The 25658-nt window shown below is 31.7% G+C and overlaps 1 protein-coding gene across 1 annotated transcript in view; it reads left to right on the top strand.

Moving 5' to 3' along the window:
- Positions 1-25658, top strand: part of CCDC178 (coiled-coil domain containing 178) — a 342837-nt gene that overhangs the window by 25404 nt on the left and 291775 nt on the right. The window contains exons 5-9 of the mRNA XM_019652065.1: positions 2007-2089; positions 5209-5409; positions 7843-8063; positions 10027-10169; positions 17546-17699. Coding sequence (XP_019507610.1) covers positions 2007-2089; positions 5209-5409; positions 7843-8063; positions 10027-10169; positions 17546-17699 — 802 coding nt within the window. The remainder of the gene's footprint in view (positions 1-2006; positions 2090-5208; positions 5410-7842; positions 8064-10026; positions 10170-17545; positions 17700-25658) is intronic.

The following is a 25658-nucleotide window of genomic DNA, read 5'->3' as shown; positions in this document are numbered from 1 at the left end:
TTTGACTGACATTATACTTAATGGTGAAGACTGAAAGTTTTAAACCTAAGATAAGGAACAAAATAAGGATGCCCACTTTTGCCACTTTAGTTCAACATTGGAACACTCATACATTGCTGGTGGGAATGTAAAATGGCTCAGTCACTGTGAAAAAACTGTTCGATGGTTCCCAGACAGTTACACATAGAATTACCATATGACACAGCATTCCACTCTGAGTGAGGTATATAAACAAAAGGTTTCAAAACAAGTGTTTCAAGTAAAAACTTTTATGCAGATATTCCTATCATATTCACAATAGCCAAATGGTGGAAACAACCTGAAATCATTCCATGGAATATTAGATAAATGAAGGGTGGTATATCTATACAATGGAATATTATTCAACCATAAAAAGTAATGAAGTTTTGATCCTGCTATAACATGGATAAACTTCTAAACCATTAGGCTAAGTTAAAGAAGCCAGACACAAAAGGTCACCTATTGTATGATTTCATTTATATGAAATATCCATAGTAAGTAAATCTGTGGAGATGGGAAGCAAATTGGTTGTTGCCAGGGGCTAGTGGGAGAAGGAAAGGGGTGAGATTGCTTAATAAATAGAGAGTGTTCTTTTGAGGTGATGAAACTGTTTTGGAACTAGATGGGGTAATGATTGTACAACATTGAATGTTACCAAATGCCATTGAAGTTTACACTTCCAAATGGTTAATTATATGTTTTGTGACTTTTGTCTCAATGAAATATGTGTGTGAGTGTGTGTGTGTGAGTGAGTGTGTGTGTGTGTGTGTGTGTGTGTGTGTGTGTGAAAACAAAATTTTGTTGGTCTAAAAATTAACTGAATTTTGGAAAACAATACACAGAAATAGGTCTAATTATGTATAATAACATTTTGTATCATGCAGTTGGTGTCACAAGACAGTGGGGAGAGCATTATTTAATAAAGATGCTGGAGTAATTAGTTTTCTATTTTTAAAAGCAAACAAACAAGAAAAAATGTTATTTTATTCAACAGAAATATTTAAATGAAATTAAAAACGAAAGAAGAAAATACAATTAATATGTCCTTGACCTCAGAACAGACAGGTTTTTCTAAATGAATTGTGGAATAGCAATGAGACAAATAATATTTAGCCATCAGAAATAGTATGGTAGTCAGATATATAGAAAACAATGTCATGTAACTAAAGCAGCATGCAAAATTTTATGTCTCTTATTGTATAAAAATTGAAATATCACTAGAATGTTATTCGATGTTATATTGGAAAAGTGAGTTAAAATGAAGTATTTTTTATTTTATAATTGTATATAGCTTTTTAAATTTGTAACCCTTCTTTAATAAGAAAAAATAATAATTTAATAAATATTAAACTCTCTGCCTTGTTGTTGATACTGATTTTCTTATAACTTTTATCAGAGAAAAAATAAGTCTGTTTAAATACAATGCAACCTAGTCTAGCATCCAATAATTGGATAGGAGAAATACTGATAATGAGACATATTTTGTTATTCAACATATAGAACTTTAGCTAAAAGATTCTTTAGAAAAGAAATAACATTTTAATTTGGACATTTTTCTAAAACCTTATTAACTTCAAATCTGAAATTGTATTTTTGCTTTTTATAATTTATATTGATTCCCTAGAAATTGCTAAACTGAAATTAAAGAAATAGCTCATTTAAATTATTCTTGATGAATTTCCTTTTTCTGATAGCAACACTTACTAGGAAAGACCAGTTTCATTAAACAATTACTAATATCCCCTCAAAAATTTTCAGATTATTTGTAACAAATTTAAAATTGCTATTAATTTACCATGAACTATAAAGCCTATTATCTATTAGAAGTTTGTTGTATTAATCTTCTGTAAAGTAGAATTAGCATGTATAGTAAGTTTCACTACAAACATTTAAAATTCAATGTAAGAGCATCACCTTAAATTTGTTTTATGAACTTAAAGTACAGCCCTCCTCCAGTCATTTGTGGCTTCTTTCCCATTATATAGGAGCAGAACTTCCAAAAAAGACCTGAAAGAAGATGGGAGTATTGCTACACCACCAAAAGAGGTCAAACCCAAAGAGGAGAGAGGTAAAGTTATACTTCATACTTAGATAAGTATAATTATATTTAAAAGCTCATTGACTTTTCATTTAATATGTTTCTAATTTTTATAATATTTATGTTTAACTGTTTTATAATTCTTATGAGTATCTAATAGAGGAAAGAGCCTTCTACATCATTTGGTTACACATTTATTCAACAAATACAGAGGGTACCAAAAAAATGTATACACATTTTAAGAAAGGAAATAACTATTATAATTACGCTGATGGTAACCACTTTGAACACTTCTTGTAATTGCAGAAGTCAAACATGACTTCTTTTGTATTCATCTTTTGTTGTGGGTATATATTGAGTATTACAATTTTAATATAGTTTTTTCCTTCCTTAAAATGTGTATACATGTTTTTTGGTACCCTGTGTATAATGACCCCTGCCCACCTCTCAAGAAGCTAACTCTAATTCAGTACTGCACAGTAGAAGTTTCTATGATAGCCAAAGTGTTTTATATTTGTACTGTCCAATAGAATAGTTATCAGCCACATACAGTTCTTGAATACTTGAAATGTGGCTAGTGAGACTGAGGAATTTAATTTTTAAGTCTAACCTTAACTTACATTTAAATGTAAATAGTCACAAGCAGTTCCTGGCTACCATAGTGGACATTGCATCTCTACTATCTATCTATCTATCTATCTATCTATCTATCTATCTATCTATCTATCTATCTATATAGTAATCATATATATATCTTGTCGCAATTTATAAAATGTAAAGTAATTTACGTATTGGAATAAGCTGTGTGTTAAAATTCTTCAGTGTATTTGAGTATGTTATTTTTTACAGTATAAATATAAAATTGACTTTATTCATCTCCACGTTGATTCTCAGAAATCACCATCGGTGATTCTGAAAACAGTGATTTAAGGTCTCACATTGTTAAAACTTATTTTCAAACCACGAGATTACTGTACAATACGATAGTAACTACACATGTGCCATAGCCTTCGCTTGTTTTTCTAATGCTGGCTAGCGCTTGTTGATTTTCCACACACTCTGCTTGGTCCCCTTTGTCCTGTAGCACACGTTTATAAGAACGCTGGTCTGGTGAGGCAGATGCGCACATTCCGGCGCAAGCCTTAGACTCATCAGCATATTCTATTCAAACAAGTATATCTTGTTCTGTTTTGTTGTTGCTTGTCATTTTCTGCACTCTGAAATCATACTTATTTCATCTGTACTCATACTTAGCTTATATGTTGTCAGTCTTGATATTATATTAAATACCTCCCCCACCCCTTACTACAAAAATTTGTTAAACACGTTTCTTTAGTGAAAGGTAACTAATAAACTCAGGATTTTTTAAAAGTAAGAATATTTTATTATTCAAAGCTGTCGTTCATAGTGAGGCTCTGTTTTTTGCTCTTTTCCTTTTCACTATTTATGTCTACAATGAAGATGAAAACCTCATTCATTGCATCTTAATTTTTCACATAATAACTGCTGGGAGAAAAAATTAATATATTAACAGTCACAATAACAGTTAAATTAACTACAGTCATGTTTATTATAAACATGTATACTTGACTCTGAAGCACTAGACAATATCAGGATGAGGAAGATTTATTGTAAATGTTTGTGCTAAAAAAATTTCAGGTTGTTGCTTACTTACTCAGTATAAAATGAATTGATATGGTATTCTAGAAAAAAAATTGAGAGAGATGTTGAATATAATGAATTGGAGGCCTCCCCCCAAATTATGCACACAGCGTTTATTTTAGAGTACCATGATAGAAACAGTATAAAACACATCTCATACAAACATAATGAACACCTGTGGACACACATATAACCAATCAGAAGTGTTTTACTTTAAGTGGTATTAACTTCCTCATGTGTTTCAGACTGAAATTTTATTATAGAAATTGAATGAATCTTAAGCTGGCTGGAGAAACCAGTGTTCAATGTGTACAAGTATATTGTCATGAAAAAAAAAAAGATAAGAATATAAAGTTTCTAGGATGTGGTAGAATTTGAAAAAAGAAAGAAGATAATAAACCAAATAAGTAGAGTCCAAATAAAGGACCAGTCTGGAAAAAGATTATTTTATGCATTACAATAGAGAAACCTGTTTCTCAAGAATTCTTTTCAAGTAGAATGCACTTTCTTTGTCAAGCCCGTAGGTTAGAAGTAGAAACTGTGTGACTGCTGAGCTTACACTTATAACCAGTATGTAATACTACCCTCTAGTAGAAAATTATTGTTTTTATTGTCCAAAAGGAAAACGAAAGAAAGCAAAGATTTTTTAGTTGCCTTTCTTCTTGATCCAGTTTTACTTTTTTCCTCAGCCTCAGTGCTTTGGGGGCTTTGCCTTTCTTGAGACTGTTTGCTTATGTCTTCTTATTGTCACATTTTGGCAAAAGTCACTGTTTACAAGTATAAATGTCACCAGAATGGGACCCATATCCAGGAAGACAGCATATTGCCTAGAACGTAACAGGGTCTCTATCCAGTTTTTGCATAAGTGAATGAATGAAAACCCATGTTAATCATTTCATTAACATTAAACCATATCATTCCAGAGCCGTGAACCAAGAATCACAAATATCTCTCATTAAAGAGTTAATTTGTGTTATAACTGAATAAACAGAATATGAAACAACAAAGAATTTTTGTCAAGGTCAACTAGGATGCTATTATCTGATAAGATAAAGAATATTAAGTGTCTTGTTTCTAGGAACTATCTGAGGATTTCCAGTATTTATCTGATGTAATAATTATGATTTGTTTTTCCCATAGAATGAGAGGAAACACAAGCATAATTTAAAAATACAGTTTGTGAATAGAACATATTTTTCCTTCAGATAAAATATTATGCCTGAAATATTGGTTGAGATTTATCTATTCTAATTATTTTATAAAATATTCATTTAAAACTATGTCTTTGAAAGGTTATAATCAATGTTATAATCATTATAATGATTTATTATAATAAAATGGTCTATAAAAGGCTAACTTGTTTTTCTAAAATTCTCTTATTAAATGTATAAATATTAAAAACAGTGATACAACTAGTACCCATGTTCCTACGGCCCAGTTTATTGGCTGATTCATTAACAAATGTGAATGCTTATTCTTATTTTAAGATGAACAGTGTCCAGAATTAAAGCAGGAATTAGAAACATTGCTCTCAGAGGCCATTCATCTAATTAAAAGTTTAGAAACTGACCGTGCAGAAGCTGAAGAGGCTTTAAAACGACAACGATCAAGAAGGAAACAGCTAAACATTGCAATTGACTCTTGGTCAATGTGGAGACTTCAAGAAATCCCGTTAGCTGTGCAGAAAGGTAATAATAAGGATTTTTTTTCATACTGCTGTTTACTTTGTTGGAGAGCCATGGATAATAAAGTGCAGCTCTGAATAAAAATTCACCTCTGTTTAGTGACCATATTATATTGCATCCAAACCAGTGCACTTTTGGTAGGTGCTATTAATGATAATGCTTAGTTGGAAGGAATGCATTGAGCAAACCTGGACCCACTGTCATTTGTGTTTGTTGGAAATTCCGTAGGATTTATGGTAACAAGGGGCATGCAAACGTTTGCTCTGTATGTCATGTAATGACTACAGTATACTAGAAATTTAGAAATTTAAAGTGATACCAGCTCCTGTTATTGGCCACATCTTTAAATATAGGAAAACGAAAGAGTTCTAAGTGATATTTTAGGAACTATACACATCTGCTTCTGTGAATTCAATAGTAAATTCTAGAAGGCAATAAAACTTAAGATGCTTCCAAGAGTTATGCAGGTAACAAATGTTTGAAAAGGAAATATTGCTTTTTAGAGTACAGAGTGAGAGACCTGTAGTCAAGTATTAAACAGTCTAAAGACATTAGATCTTTTCTTCTCCAAACACCGTACCTCCTTATCAAAAATGTCTGACTACGTGATTCTGCCTGAGGCTGAAAGTTGTTTATGCTATCATAGGGTAAAAATTTTAGTTCATGATTTCCATGTTTTATAAACGGGCTGTATTAAAAGTGTTCATATAATCTATCATTGAGTCCAAAACACCACTTGTTGTCACCGGGGGTTTGCAGGGGAGGTTTCGATGTTGAGATGCCCAGCGTAAAAAAGGCATGCAGAGCCGACATGAGGAGGAACCAGTGTCTTTAATCAGCAGTAGCTACCATTATATAGAGGTTTTGGGGGAAGAGAGCACGTGGAAGTGCGCATGCTCCCTCCCTCAAATGTAAGTCATGTTTACATAAAGAGCTTACGTAACCTGCGCAGCAGGCTCCGGAGTCAAGGTCTGCACATCAGGGTCCGCATGCCAGCCTGCACACATCTGGACAGCCCAGACCCTGTGGCCAGGGCTGCTGCTCGTGCTCACCTGAACGTGCCCGGGCCCTGTCACTACTGAGAGAAAAAAAGGGTGTTATTATTATTACTTTGGGATAACTGTCATTAATTCAAATTAATGTGTCAAACGAAACCCATACATACACCTTTGTTATAACGTTATAAATCATCTAAAAGTCAAGTCTCCAAAGTAGGGTGTACACATTTCAAGGAGTTGCAAGAAAAGATTATAATATTGATATTTTTAAATTTTTGTAAATTTTTCTGGATTATTTTGGTTTTAATTTTGTTTTTATTGTGCCTGACAAAGTACATTTATCCAATCATTCCTCAATTATTTTATTTTAATAAGTTGCATAGGTTTAATGGCTGCTTTCTTCTTTTAAAATGATACTGGGCTCACAGCTTGAACTCTTCATTTGTTCACTTCCTTCTGGAGACGAACTCAAGAAGCAGGAAAGGGCCCAGAACCCAGGCTGGGAATGAAATTAATCCATACTGCCTATGCTCTTTTTCACCCTTTCCTAAAGATTAACTATAAAAATTATCCAAAAAACACTCTAAGCTCAGGTAAGAGCAGATCTTTTCCTATTCAAAGGAATACATTTTATCTCAGATAAAGCTCCAAGATAAGGAGTTGCTTAGTATCAAATATCATAAAACACACGAAAATCCAGATTAAATGAGTGTGGCTCAGTAGAAACAGACAACAAAATCTTACTCAAAGTTTTCAAATATTGGATTCCACCTGAGATTATGAAAGAAATATGTTTAATATGTTTCAAGAAGTAAAAAGTTTGAAAATAAAAATAACGACTGAGATTTTTTTTAAAACAAAGAAAAATGGAAATAAAAACACTTAATGGAAATGAAAAATATATTACTTAAAAGTAATACCTCAGTGGCTGGTTAAATGGTTTATTAGAAAAAGACAAGAAAAGCAATAGCTGTAAAATTGAAGAAATTACATGGAATGCATCTCTGCTACACAAGAGGAGGAAAATATAAATAAAATATTTAGAAGTATGAAGTATAAAATGAGGAGGTGTAATAAATATCTAGTAGAAGGTCTTCATTGAGTTAATAATGGTGATACTTAAGAATATGATGACTGACTTTAAAACAAAGTTATAGTGGTTTTATATAATCCAGAATGTACATTAGTTGTAAAAAACAGAATTTGTACTAAAACAATTAACTTATAAAAGATATATTTTAATTCCTTTAATGATAAATGCAGAAGGCAATGTATTTTGTAATACCATAATAAAATAACTTATTTTAGATTTAGTAAGATTCTCAGATAAGTATTATCTGAAATAAAATATTTCATATTTATCTGTTATCAAAGATTTCCTGTGGAACTTTTGTTTTAAAACCAGATTTTCTTGTCTTATGATTGATTGTATGTCTAGAACATGAGGCCTATTTGAGAGATATTATAGAATTACGATGGCATCTTGGAAATAAAACTTACCAAGTTAAACATTTTGAGGAACAAAAGGCAAAATTTGAAGAAGCTAATGCAAAGGTTCAGGCAGACATTGACTACATGAATGAACATTGTCCTCTACTGAATTCGAAGTTGATCCAGGAATGTGAAGCTCTGAAGGAATATTATATAAAACAAAATGAGGTAAATGAATAAATGAATGGATATGCATTTATAAATTATACAAAGATATTAATTATACAAATATTTCAACTATAAGAAATTAATATATCTTTAAAGATTTTATTTTCATTGAAAACTGGCCTATTTATTTCCACCACATGTGAGTGTGGGGCCAGCCCATTCCCTGTCTCCACCCCTCCTACCAGTCTTGAGGCAACCCCTTCTGTATGTCCTTAGTTCCTTAGTTGTAAGATTTTGGTTCCGCTAGACTTCAGGCAATTCTCAGTGACGGTTGTTCTGTAGTTTAGTTGTAATTTTGATGTGGTTGTGAGAGGACGTATGCACAGCATATACCTGCTCTGCCATCTTGACCAGGAATACCCCATAACAGCACTGTTCATAATAGCCAAAAGGTGAAAACAAACCAATGTCTATCAACTGACAAATGACTAATCAACAAAATGTGATGTATCCATACCATATAATATCATTCAGTCATAAAAAGAAATGAAGTACTGATGCATGTCACAGCATGGCTAAACTTTGAAGCTTTATGCTAAATAAAGAAGCGATATACAAAAGATTACATATTGTATGATGTCACTTTTATGAAACATCTAGATTAGGTAAATCATAAAGTCAGAAAGTAGATTTGTGATTGCTAGGGACTGGCGAAAGTGTAATACAGTGTTTGATTTATACTGTAATACAGCTTTGTTTTATTTTGTTTTGTTTTGTTCTGCTGTTTTGACTCAGTTTGGAAGCCATGGCTAGAGGCCTGCTGAGGTAACCCAATTGCTTAAATAACGTAAGACCTCTCACCAATGTGCTTGAGCCTTAGTACCTAGCTACTTGCAAATTAAGCTCAAAGGTTCAATGTCCATTACCTTCAAATTCTATAAGCAGTTGAACCTCACAACAATATAGAGCTACAGAAATATTATCCACGTCAACATGCATGAGTATCCATATGAAAGGATATACCAGTCCCACACTGGTATACCAGACCCAGCCCAAGAGCTTACCTTGGAGATTAACTGGACATCCTATGGTGTAACCCCAGCCCTTGATACTGAGACAACTGCCTCAGCAATGCCTACAGGCTGCCTTGTCTCAAGGTGCTGACAAGTTGACATGGAATATTATTTATTGCTCTTTTTCCTTTGATATGAGGGATCCTGTTTCCTGAGCATTTTGTTTGTTTTGCCCATCATGCTGGTATGTTCTTGCTCTCTGCTAAAATGTATAAACCCTTAAAGAAAAATCTTATGGAGGTTACTATTATCTGTGCTACTCAAAAAATTAGTGAAATTTATTTCCTTGTTCAGGAAGCAGCTTCCTCACATCAGTCCACCAGTTGATCCCCTGAGGAAAGGCTTTGCTCCCCTTAGTACCTTCTCCTACTCTCCTCCCTCCGACTTTCCAACAGGCCGTTCAGACCTTTAGGTCCCAGTGTGACCACTGCAATGACCCCTTCTACTGAGTTTGACAGAGAAGGGAGAGATGGAGACAGAACGTTTATGATATTAGTTACTTAATAAAAACAATAAAAATGGATTACTTTGGACTCTTAAAGTAATCATAGTTATTCCCGAGTGAGAATATGACAGATTCTTTATTTTCTTTTTTATCTGTGTTTTCTGATTTTTCTACAGTAGAGTATTTGAACAATAAAAACAATGAAAGGCAGCAGTATTTTTTGTGGGTGAAAAAAATTAAGCTTTTATTTTAGGCATGCTAACTGAGATATTGAAGTTGTTTTCTTCAATAACTTTTATATGATCCCTAGTAGTCATGCCTTTCAGGGTAAAGGAAACCCAAAACACTACTTTGCTAAACAATAGACTAACTATGGGAAGAATATTGATGTAAAAAACTTTTTATCTAAATGAAAACTACTCTAAGTCCTTTCTCTGATCTTTCCTTTGTCTGATTCTTTTAGCCATTAAGTGCATATATTAGCAAACATATTTTTCATTTCTAGGTAATGGAACAATGCGAACAAGTTCATGAGGAACTTAGAAAAGCTACAGAAGACTGTGAAAATCTCAAATTGAAAGCTAAACAAATTAGAGAAGAAATGGAAAAAGGTATTAATGATGATATGGAAAGCATAGAAGCTTACAAGTAAGAATTTTTCACAAATCCTACTTATAGCATTTAGAAGTAAAATATTAATTAAAGATGTAATTTATATTTCTGTATAAAATGTTATATTGAGAAAGAATCTAATTTACTCATATTTATCTTATCAAGTTATATATAAATTAAAATATCTATCATTACATATGTAAATCTATGTGTATATAAATTCCTAAAGCACTCTTTTTCTGTGTCACTTTAAAGCTCTTCATACGCATTGCCAAATTGTCTATGGATATGATATAACAATATTCCGGTATATCCCTGCTATCTATGTGTAAAAATGACTATCTAAAAACTTTTTTCTACATAGGATATTATTCAAAACAAATTAAACAAATTATATAGCCTTGTATTAATTATAAACATAACATCTAGTTACTTTAATTTCCATTTATTTGATTTCAAATAAAATGAAGTATTTAAAAATATATAAACTATTGGGTCTTCAGAAAAGTCATGATGCATGTTTACAACAGATGGCTCTACTTCATTTTTGGAAGTACTAGAATCATTCGCATCTATGTTATTGCTATGTCATTTGACAGCTGACAGTTCTAGCTTCATTCTTAAAAAAAAAATTGAGCGATTTGGTTGAGTTTTGGAGATTTTACAACAAATTGAAGACGGAAGACCAAATTGTGCACTTTTGCCATATTTTACTGTTTTACTTCCATAAAGGGAAGAACGTGCGTCAAGCATTTGAAAAGTTGCATAAAGTTTATGGTGACAATGCTCTACAAGAACGTCAGTGCCAATGATGTTTCACGAAATTCTGTGCTGGTGATTTTGATCTCAACGATGCTCCTCGGTCAGGGAGGCCCACCGAGGTTGATGACGACAAAATAAAGTCATTGATCAAGTCAAACCCGCGTTACACAACATGAGAGATTGCAAAAACACTGAACATCCATCATTTTACCGTTCATGGCCACCTGAAGAAGCTGGGATACATAAGCAAACTCGATATTTGGGTTCTGCATGAACTCAAAGAAGTTCATTTGATGGTGTGTATAAACATCTGTAATATGCTCATTAAACATAAGGAAAACAATCCTTGTTTGAAGCGACTGATAACTGGTGATGAGAAGTGGATTGTTTACAACAATGTGGTGCACAACGGTCTTGGTCCCAACATGATGATTTGCCTCAAACGACATTGAAAGCAGACATTCATCAGAGGAAGATTATGCTCTCAGTGTGGTGGGATTTTAAAGGTGTCATGTTTTTTGAGCTCCTACCAAGGAACCAAACAATCAATTCAAATGTGTACTGTTGGCAATTGGACAGTTTGAATGAATCCATCATCCAGAAATGTCCAGAGCTTGTTAATTGTAAAGGCGCTGTGTTCCATCACCATAATGCGAGACCACACACAAGTTTGATCACCGGTGGAAAATTATTGGAGCTTTGATGGGCTGTGTTGCCACACCCACCATACTCACCTGACCTTGTGCCATCAGACTTCCACTTGTCTCAATGTCTTCAAAACTCCTTGCATGGTATAATGTTCAATTCAGTGAGGCTGTAAATCAGCACCTTGTTCAGTTTTTCATAAATAAAGACAGTTCCTTCTATGAATGAGGGATTATGAAGCTCACTGAAAGATGGCAAAAGGTTATCGAACAAAACGGGCAGTATATCATTGATTGATCTTTGTTCTTTATATAAATAAATGACCTTTGAAAAACATAGACAAAATATGTCATGACTTTTCCAAAGACTCAATATATTTTGTATATTAATAATTGAAGTGATTTTTATTTTATTTCTGATATATTTGTGTTTTGTGATATTTGTCTAATTCCTCTTATTGGCTTCAAATTTTTTATGGTTCTATGTCACATAATAAAAATTTAATTTATTCAAATCCATCAGTGACTTTGTATAAAAAAACTCATATTCTTATGGAGCTGGAATCACGTAAATATGAGCATAATGAAGAACACAAAATTTATTCACAAACCTGGGATCTAGATAACATCCACTTATTCAGTTGTTTATATTTCCTCACATCCTATATCTGTTTTAACATGTGCTCAAACATTATGTATTATTTAACAAATAAATCACTTTTATAACTCATCTGATGTGTTATATCTTCATTGTCATTCAGCTGCATATATTTTTTAATTTTCATGGTGATTGCTTCTTTGACCCATGGGATATTAAGAAATATATTTTTTAAATTTCCATAATGAAATTCTGTTTTCTAATTATTATTGTTTTCCAGCCAAATTGTATTTTGGTCAGGGAAAATTATATAATTTTAACTCATTGGAAATTGTTGTCTTAATTTTTTTTTTTGGGGGGGAGTATTCTTTGTGTACTTTGTACTTCGCTTATTGAATGTATTGTTCTTTACTATTTCATTAGGTCAAGTTTACTAATCATGGAGGTTGATCTTTGTATATCTTTGCTAAATTTTAAGTGTGGTCTGTGGACCAATTCAGAATTACCTGGGCGAATGAGAAACTGCACTTTTAAAAGATCCAGATGTGATATTTGAGAAGCATGAGTCTATATATTTTACTGATTTTACTACTTTTGTGTCAAATACTTGAGGACGGTGTGATAAAATTGCCTACTCTGATGTTATATCTGTCTACATCTTTTTATTTTTTTAACTTTATCAGTTTTTGTTTTATATATTTTGAGGCTCTTTCAGGTTCATACAAGTATAAAGTTGTTTTATCTTCCTGGGAGATGATTAACCTCCTTCATCATTATGAACTGAGCTTCTTTGACTCTTGGAATATTTTTTGCCTTAAACTCAGTGGAGATATTACTATAGCTTCACTAGCTTTCTTTTGTTATTTATCTGGGAAATATTTTTAGTTCTTTAAGTTTCAATATTTTTGAGTCTTCATGTTTTAATATATTCTCTTGCAAGTATCATGAAGGTAGATTTTTAAAATCAATTTGAAAACATTTTTAAAGATGGACCATTATGTACATTCATAAATCACAAATATATTTGGATTTAAAGTACCATGTACAGTATTATATTTTATTCTGTTTGCCCCATTTGTTTTATTTCTTTTCCTTTATATTGCCTTTATTTCACATTAGTTATTGTTATCGTGTTTTTTCTTTCTTCTAATTTGGTGATCATAATTCTGTTCCTATTCTTTTAGTAGGAAATCCTATTAATTACTACATGAAAATTTACTTTGTCAGACTCTAATGATACTTAACCTGCTGGACAAGAAAGGGATTTATGGAAAATTTTACTGTAGCTATCACATTAAATATTTGTGGAATTAAATATTTGTTTTTGTTGTGAAATAATATATTTTTATAGCCCATGAGAATATTGTTATAGTTTTAAATAATTAAGGTTGTTTTTTTAGATTTACCCTCATAATAACTTTTTTCTTTGTTCTTTTTTTTCCTTCATGTATCTGACTTTCCACCTGGAAGTACTTTTTATTTGGAATAGATCTTCACAATACTCTTTAGTGAGGTTTTGCTGATGACAAATTTTCTTGAGTTTTTGTTTGAAAGACATTTTCTATTTTCATAGATTTCTTGATTCTTAATTGATTTAATATGTTAACTTTATCATTTGGTAATATACTGATTCTCATTTTTTCTGTTAAGAAGCATATTGACCATTTGACTCAGTGCTGTACAATTAATCTATTTTTCCTTTTGGCTGTTTTTAATCATCTCTTGTTTTGAAAGTTCATTAACATCTTTTTAAGATACTCTAGGTGTGGATCAATTTTTTTTTTCTGTTGGGATTTGTTAGCCTTCCAGTCTTATTGAATCTATGTATTGTAATTTTCATTATTCCTGGGCATTCTCAGTCATAATGTTTTCAAACAATGCCTTGGTCCCACTTTCTAGTCCTTCTTCTAGGATTTAAATTAAACATATATTAGTTTTTCTCATTGTATCACCAGTGCCTCTTGATGATTTTCTCACTATTTTCTACATTTTCAAGCCTTCTGAAGAATTTTTTTCTGGTTTCTTATCTATTTAAATAATTCTCTTTTATTCTGGGCCTTATGTGAAGGCCATAAGAATGTATCTCACAGACCTCCAACTACGATAAATGTAATTGAACAAAGAGCAGTGGTTATAGCGGCTTCTGGCCTGTTTTCCAGTGAACTCTGCCCCCTGATACTTTCTCCCTTGTAAACTCACCTCCCCTTGCATATGGGCTATGCCCAGTGAGTTGCTTCTGATGAATAGCGTAACACACAAGTAATAGAATGGCATTTTTATGATTAAATTGCTAAAAACTGTAACATGTCTTGCTAGTACTCTCTTCCTTGCCCTCTTGCTCATTTGCTCTGATGAATTAAGCAGCCATATTTTGAGATGCTCTATGGAGAAGCCCACATAACAAGGAAACAATCGAGGCCTCAGTCCAACAACCCCTGAGAATCAACCTGCTAACAACCAGGATTGTGATAGGCGGAGTGCTTTACTTATTTTGGTTTGCTTGATCTATCTTTTTCTGACATAAATATTTAACCATCTTGTGCTAGTCAATTTATTTTTATATTACTGTCAGTATTCACTTTATATATTTCTAGGCTATATTAAGTGCATATGGGTTTATAGTTTTCCTATCTTCATAGTGGATATATATATATATATATATATATATATATATATGAAATTACATATGTTATTTCATTCCTTTAATATTTCATTCCTCAAAGTATATTTTTGTTTGATATTGATATTCCAAAAGATTCCTCCTGATTAGAATTTCACTGGCAGATCTTACTTTATTTCTTTAAAGTCTTTCTGATTAGTTTTATTTTAGGTTGATTCTTCCAGGTCATGTACAAAGGTCAGGTATAAGTGATTTCTGTGTTTTTATGTAAATCTGATTATTATTTTTTAATAGATATATTCACTGCATTTTTAATTATTTATTATTATTGTGAGTTTTGGCTTGCTTGCTGCTTATGTAGAAAAGCCGTAGCTGAGACAATGGGGAGATTTGACTGTAGTGTTCTGTTTCTCTAATGTGTTAGAAATATTCTCATGGTAGTAGGAAAAGAGTAGAGCAAGCAACCACATTCACACGTGAACTTCATAAGCCTCTACTTGCATCCCATTTGCTAGAATCCAAATGACAATGGCAAGTCAAATGGCTAGGCTCATGTAAGAGTTAGAGAACCCTACAAAGTTGCATGGTAAAGGAAGTGGATATAAGAATGGATGAAGAATTGAGACCAACAAGCCCTCAATTTTTGCATACCTTGAAGTTATCAATTGTTTTTCTATCTCTATTTTTATTTTAATCATTTATCTCTCTCCATCTTTGTGTATATGTATTTGGATGTATATTTAGCATTTCATTCTTTTATCTGGCACAAAACAGATTTTAGCCCATGTTATAAATACAATAATCTCCATTTTATAAAATTTTCTAAAAATTTTCCTTCTTAATTTTGAATGTAAAAATTAGTTGGTGGTTTTTATAACTAATATTTAAATAAATATAAAGGTACATTTTTATTAATTACTACATTCACCATTATTATTACACCATATAACTTTTTCTTTGTTGATTTTCTTCTCATTTAAGTATATTTTCCAAAAGTTATATAATAAGCTTTAGAGGAACCATAAATGATGTTTTAAAGAAAATCTGAAAGATATGTTTAATTGCTCTTCAGTGTTTTTCAATTTGTTGAGAATTAGTACATATACAGGAATATGATTATTTATGCTTTCAAGTGTATAGGTTGATGATTTTTAAAATATGTATATACTCATGTAACCATGCCCTAAGTTAAGATGCAGAAACTTGCCAACACACTGGAAGTTTATCTTTTGTTCACAGTCCAAACCACCATCCCCTACCCCTCAAGAGGTAATCTCCATTTTGACTTCTACTGCCAGATTTTGTTTTTTCTGCTTTTGAATTCCGTATAAATGGAAGCACACAGCATATATTCTTTGATGTCTTGATTGCTCTGCTTTATAGAAACCCTTAACAGGTATAGTACTTCTCCCCCTTCTATCTAAATTTATTCTGATTTAGCAGATCTGAAAATGATGAAATCTAAACTACCACTTGGGGCAAACCTAGTAGCAAACTTTTACACTGAAAAATCTTAAAAGGCTGAGGAATTGGTAGAATCAACTTTTTCAGGAAATAAGGATAAGAGACAACTAAAGTAGTATTTAGCCTCCCACATTTCATGACCCTGGGCAAGTCTCCACATCTTACTCAAAGTCTATAGTTTATTATCTGGACTGGGGGAAATAAGTACCATTGAGAGAAGAAAAATTAATTTCAAAAGAAGGAAATTTAACCAAATGTAAATGCTGAGGCTCCTCACCTCTCACTAGCTACTTGGCTTCTAGAATTCTGTGGTTTTTCAGACATGGAGGGGTAAAGAAGAATACTCTTGCCTGTTTATTTGCTGTTTTATTTTTCATTTCTATAGTAGGTTGCATCTTTCAGTTTTGTTTGACTCTATTCCTAAAATCAGGGTGAGTGCATGAGAATCTGGGCGAATTCAATAAGCACACCATATATTTATTGGCCACTGGTATTTATTCTCTTGTAAATTCTTGTTTACGTTCTTTGCTCATTTGTCTACTTGGTATTTTTTTCTATTCCACATTGGTTTGTAGGATTTTATTGCCATAAGTGATTTACTCTTCAATCCCTTATATGAGTTTCAAATAAATCTCCCAGCTTATTATTTTGTTTATAATGTCTTAAAAAAACTTGGGGTTATCTATATTATTTGCTGATATCTTATGTATGAAAATGATAACTATTTTCTCACTGTATCTTTTTCATATGTTAAACTATAACAACATTGTCTAAGGAAACTCTTATATTTGGAATGTGTTTTTTACCTACCAGATAAGAGAAAGGATTATGTAGTTCACAGATTAGCACTAGTCTTCTTTGTGGAAGATCATATAGGAACAAAAAAACTCCTTGGCAATTACCTCTCTTTGTTTTCCTAAACTGCAATTTCCTCCATTTTACCTCTGAGACTGTGTGGTCTTTTCACTTCTACGTCATTTTTTTCCCTTGCTTTTCCATCCCTGTACTACTCAACTTCTGAATCAAAAATGCTTACTTACCTCACCTGAAAGCAAATCAAGAGGTAACTTATTTTAAATAATTACAATTCACTTTTCTCTTAATTTCTTTACATTGGAAATCTGGTGAATTTTTTCTCACTATTTACTTCTTGATATCTAAGTGGTACTTCTCAGGAGCTGCTTTGGGATGGGAGAACTTTTATAGGAATACATAAATTTCATTGATTTACATTAAGTCAGAAGCTGATTCAAATATTCCTAATTTTAAATATAATTTTTCCTTCCTTCCTTGTAGATAAAACAACTGTGTTTTTTTCTTTTAGGGAAGAGATTGGAAAGCTAAACTATCTATACAGTTACTATGATAATTTAACACGAAATGTTAACATTACTATTGAGGAGAATGAAGGGGCAGTGACTGAAGTATTGAGGGAAACAAAGACATCAACAGACGAAATAACTGCTTTATCAAAAATGGTGAGTTTTCATGCACTCTGTGTATACATCCGTAGTGGTACTTAGTATAGTCTATTGAAATCAATGATTACTTGTCTACTTTTTTTAGACTGTATGGTTTTTAAGGGTAGAAGATGCATTGTGATTTTTTTTTTCCTCTGCATAACTTGCACAGGTGCTCAATAAATTGCCATTTTAGGCTTGATGAATGACTGAGTTAACCATGAATGAATCAAGGAAAAACGGAAAGAAAGAGGAGGGATGGAGGGAAAGAATGGTGAGAGGCGGGGAGGGAGGAAGATTAAATGGGGAAAAAAAAACTACCTTGTGAGCCTGGAAAGAACTTGGTGAGGTGGAGTAGAATGTGGAGAATGTGGATATTCAAGTAATTCTTGATGATTTAAAGGACTACATGTAGCTTTCCTATGTATAATTTCTTTCCAGGGACTAATATAAGCATCAAGAAAGTATAGTACAACCAATAAAAACTTTTAAGTATTATATAGTTTTATCAAATAATTACCTCACTTTCTTAATCATGCTGAAATTCATCATCTATAAAAATATTAATATCAATAAAATATTTTGAAAGAGGAGCAATTCATTCACCTAACTTACAATCACTTTCTTTGATCATCTCTAAAATGGCAAGTCTGGCCCTCCATGTTAAATGTTACCTTTGATGAGTTATTATAGAGTTAGAAATATTTACAATTATAGAAACTATTTGGGGACTATCATACTTTCCAGGGAAGATGAGAACATGATTAACTTTAGATATGTCATTTTTTTTTTTTGCATTTTACTCATTATAAAAACCATAAGCTAGATTTTTAAAGAGTGCATGTTCAACACTCAATTAAAAGCAATGATGTACATCATTCCCATGCATTATATATTGATATACAATTGAAACTTCTAATTCAAGACAGAAATAAAAGATTTGTACTGCCTAATTCCACATACAACCTAACTGATTTTTTTAAATTTCAAGTCATATTGTGCTTCCAATTTCGAGACTTTACCTCTTTAACATACACTTTAGTTTGTGTTGTCATTTTATCTATGAAAACACATTTTCCCCTTCTCATTTCTACAAGCAGTGTCTTTTGTTAATCAAAACATATCTTGAAATTGGTTAAGTACTTTAAAAATATTGTCAAGGTCAAATCCTTTTTAAATGTGAAAGATATTCTATAAATTCTTTTCCCCTCTTTTCTTTGAAGTTTACCTCTCCCATAGTTCAGAATTTTTTTTTCTTGGATATATTTTATTATCTGCAACTCTTATTTTCTTGTGATACAAAAAAAAGCCATCCACATTTCATTTTATCCAGTCATTTGATAAGATAGTAAAAATGAATTTTAAGATTTAGAAATCCTTTGTGATTTTTATATTTCATTGAACAATGACAGGCACACAAAATTATTCTTCCATAATTCCATTTGCAAATAAAGATTGTAAATAAGTGAATTCCATTTGTAGATATGCTCATTTTTTCCTATTTTTTGGATGTTGTTTTTGTTAATAGAAATTTAATATTTATTACTAATTTTTGGTCTATATACTATACAGTATAAATCCAAGTACCACAAAACAATCAAACTATACATTTTAATTCATATTTGTACCTAAAAGTCTTTCAAATTAAGCATTTTATTTCCTAAAAATAGTAAGCCAATAATTATTAGTACTACTATCAATTTACCAAATAGTAAACTAGTGTATTGAGGCTGAGTGATTTTCACATGGACACAAAGCTATTACATGGTAGAACCAAATTATACAATATTTATGTGTTATATGGATAAAATGTGATGACATTTATAAAAGTACATATTTACATTTTTTTTCATAAGTTTCAATCTCATTATTTGTATATTTGTGTGGCATATGTATAAAATATGAAATAATATTTATGAAACTAGCTTTATTTCATTTCTCATTTTAAAGAAGTGCTTAATGTTATCCAAATGTTGATTTCAAATATATGATCATTATCATGTTAATTTTTTTTTTTTTAAGATTTTATTGGGGAATTGGGGGAGGGGAGCAGTGTTGGGAAATTGGGGAAGGGGAACAGCCAAGTTGTTGTCCTTTTGTTCTTCAGTCTAGTTGTGGAGGATGCGGCTTGACTGGCCCATGTTGGTATTATGATCACTGCACTCTTCCCAGCTGAGGCAGATCGGTCGCTGGCCATTGGAAGGCCACTCACGGTTGTTCACGGCAGCTCTCGCTGGCTGCCGGCCACTCATGGTAGCTTACAGCAGCCCACTGCAGCCCACTGCAGCCTACGCCATTGCTGGCCACTCAGGGCAGCCCAGCTCCAGGTTGAGCTGTTGTTCACAATGTTAGCTGTAGAGGGCGCAGCTTACTGGCCCATGTGGGAATTGAACCGGCAGCCCTGTTATTCAGAGCTCACACTCTTACCAACTGAGTCACTTGGCCAGACCAAAATTATTAAAAGTATATTCACATTATAAAAACTGTTTATTAGGAATAGTTAACTTATACAAAATGCTTTGTGAGTATCTGTGAAGAGAATTTTAAAGAGTTTCTCATTTGACCTATTTAAATGATATATTATATTAATATTAAATCATTTTAAAATTCTTGGGATGAACTCTGCTTTGTTATACTTTATTGTTCTTTAAATTTACTGTGGTTTTATTTGCAAATATTTAAAATTTTGCAGCCATAAGTTAGTCTGTATTCCCAGTGCTCTTATTTTGTGTTATATTTGATAGAATCTTACTAGGATTATGCTAGCTTTGTAAAATGAATTATGAAGCTTTTCTTTTTTTCCTTATTACTTGAAGAAATAATATAAATTTAAATTACTTCTTTTTGAAAGTTTGATAGAACAACTTGGTGAAAAAATAAATCTGGTTATATTTTTAAACTCTGGTTTGAATTATTGTTTTAATTTTCATGGGCAATTGTTTTATTTCATCACATGATTGGTCTTATCTAGCTATATATCTGTTCTTGAGTTAATTTATAATTTTAATGGCCCTAGAAATAATCCAAATTGATTAAGATTTTCAAATGTATTATCATAATATGACATAGAATGCTCTCTTATACTTTTGCTTGTCTCTTATTTCTAATGTGTATGTATTTTTCACTTTTAAATTAGATTTCATTTTTCAACTTTTTACAAATTGAATTAAAAATTGAGATGGCTCCGATTAATAATTCTACAGTTTTCCAACTTCTAAAATGTTAATGTATGCTGTTTATAATTTTCTCTTGTTTCTTTAGGTTTATTCTATTTCTTTTTACTTTTCACTTCCCTGTTTTGAATGCTTAATGTTTTTGTCTTTAAATCTTTCCCTAAGAGCTACAATTGCATTTCTTGTTACTCTTAGCAGCAAAACTCCTTGAAAGGATTTTCTGTATTCACTGTCTCTGATTTCTCTCCTTGCATTCCCACTTAAGGTTATTTCTAGTCAGGTTTTCACACCACAGTACCCTGCAATTGCTACTACTGGATCCAATTTTCTTCCTTATGACCCTCATAAAACCTGGTGGGATTCATTACAGAAACTATTATCTAAAAAAATTTTAAGGCACCTTTGAATGGCACAAATACTTAATGTCCTTCCTCCAAGTTTAGAATATACTCATGTGAGTAGAAGAAAATGCTGATCTGTGATCTCACTATCCAGTCTCTGTTAATATTTTGTTGTATATAAACAGGCCTTGTAATATATTTAAAAAGTGTATTAATATGCATACAGTAATTGATGACATGTTTCTTATATAAAAACTTATTTCAGTATCTTATATTTTACATGGCCCATTAAAATAATTAATTTTAATGATCTCTTGAGAGTTTCTTAAACCCTTGTTATTGGACATTTAGGATATTTTCAATCTTTAAGAATTATAAACAAAACTATGATTAATATCTCTAAAACTTTTAAATATTAACATAGCTACTCATTTTAACAAAATAATGTTGTGATGAAAAATAATGAAGGTTGAATTATGGTATATATTAGAAGTTCAAATTAGCAATTATGTGTCTATATTTCTGCGACAGCTTAAATGATTTGCCTGCATTTTCACATTTTCCAAAATTTATACACTTTAGCTTTATCTTTTTTCAACTCACTTTTTAATGACAATATTTTCATTAATTAAATTTCTTGGCTTTCATAGCTTTAATCCTGTAGAGTTATTATCTACTGAACTTGCATGACAATTAGTTTGCAATTTAAGATCTAGGTTTATACTATTCTTATTCTTTACCTAATGCTATAATTTCAAATGTTGTTGATATTAGCATTGTTTCTTTGAATCTAAAAGAATTTTTGAACATCACTTTAAACATAACCAAAACCACATAATGACTCTTGGTATTTACATTGTTTTAAATCTAGAGGGTTTTTTTCCCCTCAATATCATTTGTGATTTAATTTACTTAGGCCTTAGAATAAAGATTACTTAATTTTGTCTTACTCAAATTTTATATTGTAAAAGACGTAGATGTTGGAAATTTTATAATTGATTTGAGTGAAATGGAGAGCTAAGAAAAATTACTCCTATTGTAATAAATAGCACAGACTTAACATCACTATTATTTTGTATGCATTTGGTGCCACATGATTAACATTTAGATGAAACTGTTCATTATGATTTTATGAATATTATCTCTCTATATTGTCCAAGGGATGTCTTGTACTCTACAGTCTTCTCTTAGAGACAATTCCTGTGTATGAAGTACTTTAAATGTTGATTATTCCTTGTAGTATCCTTTACAAGATAAAAATGGTACAAGGTTATAAGTGCAATCATTTTCTAGTTGCTGTGTTGGTTTTGTATATTTTACAAGAAAAAAACCTATATTCTATGTCATTGCTAAAATTTTAGTTAATATGTTTACATATAATTTACAAATATTATTTATTCCATGTTAATTCTTTTTAGGAGGATGTGATTTATATATTCTTTAAAGTAGCAGGAAACTTAAGGATGTTGCCCCTCAATCATCTCAGTGCAGCCAAAAATAGAGAAATGATTATCTAAAACAGATTTTGGACCTGGCCCCATTATCTAATGTAACACACACACCCCTTGCAATCCTGAGATAAATCCTACTTGGTCATGGTATACGAAGTCTGACAATTAAGTTCACAAACTTAATTGCAATTAGTTGCAACTAATGATGTTGCTAACCTTTTTTGATATCAGAGGGCTTATTCATTATGAATTGGTACCAACTGGACAAACAGTTAACCAAGTTTACTATTTTGAAGTACTGGAAAGGCTGCATGAAAAAGTTAGATGATCTGAACATTTCGCCAACAATTCATGGCTCTTTCATCATGACTATATACCAGCTCATACGGCACTGTCTGTGAGGGAGTATTTTAGCCAGTAAACAAACAACTGTATTGAAATACCCTCTGTACTCACCTGATCTGGCCCCCAATGACTTCTTTCTTTACCCAAAGTTAAAGGAAATATTGAAAGGAAGACATTTTGATGACATTCAGGACATCAAATAATGCCAGCGCTGATGGCCATTCCAGAAAAAGAGTTCCAAAATTGCTTTGAAGGGTGGACTAGGTGCTGGCATCAGTGCATATTTTCCCAAGGGGAGTACTCTGAAGGTGACCCTAGTGATTTTCAGCCATAAGGTATGTAGCACTTTTTCTAGGATGAGTTCACGAACTTCATTGTCAGGCCTTGTATAATCCTTTTTATATGTTACTAGATTAAGTTTGCTACTAGGTTGATCCTCATCAACCTATGTGGCCTTTTCTTTTTTTAACAGTTTGTGAAGGACTTGTATTAATTCATCTTTTAACATTTAGTAGAATTCATCAGTGAAGCAATCTGGTCCTGACCTTTACTTTGCAGGAAGTTTTTTTTATTATGAATCTCTTTACTTGTTATAGGTATGTTCAGATTTTCTATTTCTTCCTGAGTCAATTTTTGTAATATGTGTTCTTTTAGAAATTTGTCCATTTTACCTTGTTTATAATTTGTTGGCATAAAATATAGTTCCATTATAATAACTTTTTTTTTTTTTTTTAGCTGAGCCATCCTGCCACCTGTTGGCAGCTCAGCAGCAGCTCAGCTTGGGCTAGGAATCGACCAGCGACCCTATTGCTCAGAGCTCGCACTCTTGAGCGAGCTCTTAACCAACTGAGCCACTTGGCTGGCCCTGCATTATGATCATTTTTATTTTTGTAAGGCTAATAGTAATGTCTCCTCTTTAATTTTATTTTAGTAATTCGAGTCGTCTCTTTTTGTTGGCCAGTGTATCCAGAGTTTTCTCAATATTCTTGGCCTTTTTAAATAAACAACTTCTGGTTATATTGATTTTCTCTCCCTCCCTCCCTCCCTCCCTCTCTTTCTTTCTACTAGAAGTTATTTATTTCCACCCTAATCTTTATTACTTTCTTTCTTGTGCTTGTTTTGGGTTTAGTTTGCTCTACTTTTTTATTTTGCTCTATTTCCTTTAGGTATAAAGTTAGATTATTGACTTGAAATCTTCTTTAATATTAGCATTTACAGGTATACATTTTCTTATAAGTACTGTTCTAGCTGTATCCAATAAGTTTTAGTGTGTTGTAGTATCATTCTCATTCATTTCAAAGTATTTTCTAATTCTTTAGATTTCTGTTTTGACCTGTTGGTTGTCGGAGTGTATTTGTACTTTTTGAATATTTTTTAATTTCTAAATTTGCTTTCGTTATTGATTTCTGAACTCATTCATGTGTGCATAGAGAAGATACTTTGCATGATTTCAGCCTTTTAAAACTTAACATGATTTGTTTTATAGCCTAATATGTGATCTTTCCTGGTGAATGCTGTATGAACACTTGAGAAAAATATTATTCTGCCTTTGTTGTATGGAATGCTCTATAGATGTCTGTTAGGTCTACTTGTTGTTTAGTGTTGTTCAAGTCTTCTGTTTTCTTGCTAATATTTTGGCTAGTTGTCAACATTATTGAAAGTGTATATCGAAGTTAACTTACCTATTTTTCTCTTCAATTCTGTCAGTTTGTTGCTTCATATGTTTTGAAGCTTTATTGTTTGGTGCATCTATGTTTGTGATTGTTGTCTTGTTATGTTTTCTTGATTAATTGGCTCTTGCCATTATAAAATGTATCTAGTAACAATTTTTATTCAAAAGCACATTTTGTCTGATATTAATATAAACACTCCAGCTCTCCTTGGCTACTGTTTTCATGAAATTTTTTTTCAACTTTTTAATTTTCAACACATGAATATTTGTATCTGAATCTAAAATGTGTCTCCTGTAGACAGTATATGACACGGTCATTTTTTAAAAAAATTATTTTCTCAATCTCTATACCTTGATTGACATGTTTAATCCATTTACATTTAATGTCATTATTGATAAGGTAGGATTTATGTCTGCTATTTTGCTTTTGTTTTCTGTTTTATGTTTATATATTTCCTCTGTTACTCCATTACTACCTGTTTTTGTGTGTTAAATAGAGATTTCTTAGTGTACCATTTCAATTGCCTTGTCATTTATTTTACTATATATTTTTAAATCATTTTCCTAGTAATTGCCCTGAGATTACAAATAATATCTTAATTAATAAAATAATCTGTATTGTATTAATACTGACTTAATGTCTATAGTATATAAAAATACTTTGTATATTCAATAGTATATAAAAACTCTGTAGTGTCCTACCTTTCCTCATTTGCTAGTGCTCTTATTGTACAAATTGCATTCTTATACATGTATAATATTTACAGGAATTTATAATTATTATCTTATGTTTATTGTCTTTTAAATTAGGTAAGAAAAAAGTTTTACAAAGTAATGCCTTTATCCTGTTTTTTATATTTTTCTGTGTAGTTATGTTTACTGATTCTCTTTATTTCTTCTAGTGTATTCAAGTTGCTGTCTAGTGTACTTTCTTTCAGCCTGAAGGACTTCCTTTAGTATTTCTTATAGGAAAGATCTTCTAGTGACAATTTTTT

Source organism: Hipposideros armiger, unplaced genomic scaffold (genome assembly GCF_001890085.2).
Source record: "Hipposideros armiger isolate ML-2016 unplaced genomic scaffold, ASM189008v1 scaffold_173, whole genome shotgun sequence".
Lineage (NCBI taxonomy): Eukaryota > Metazoa > Chordata > Mammalia > Chiroptera > Hipposideridae > Hipposideros > Hipposideros armiger.
Note: the sequence above shows the minus strand (reverse complement) of the source record. Positions and strands in the feature narration are given on the sequence as shown.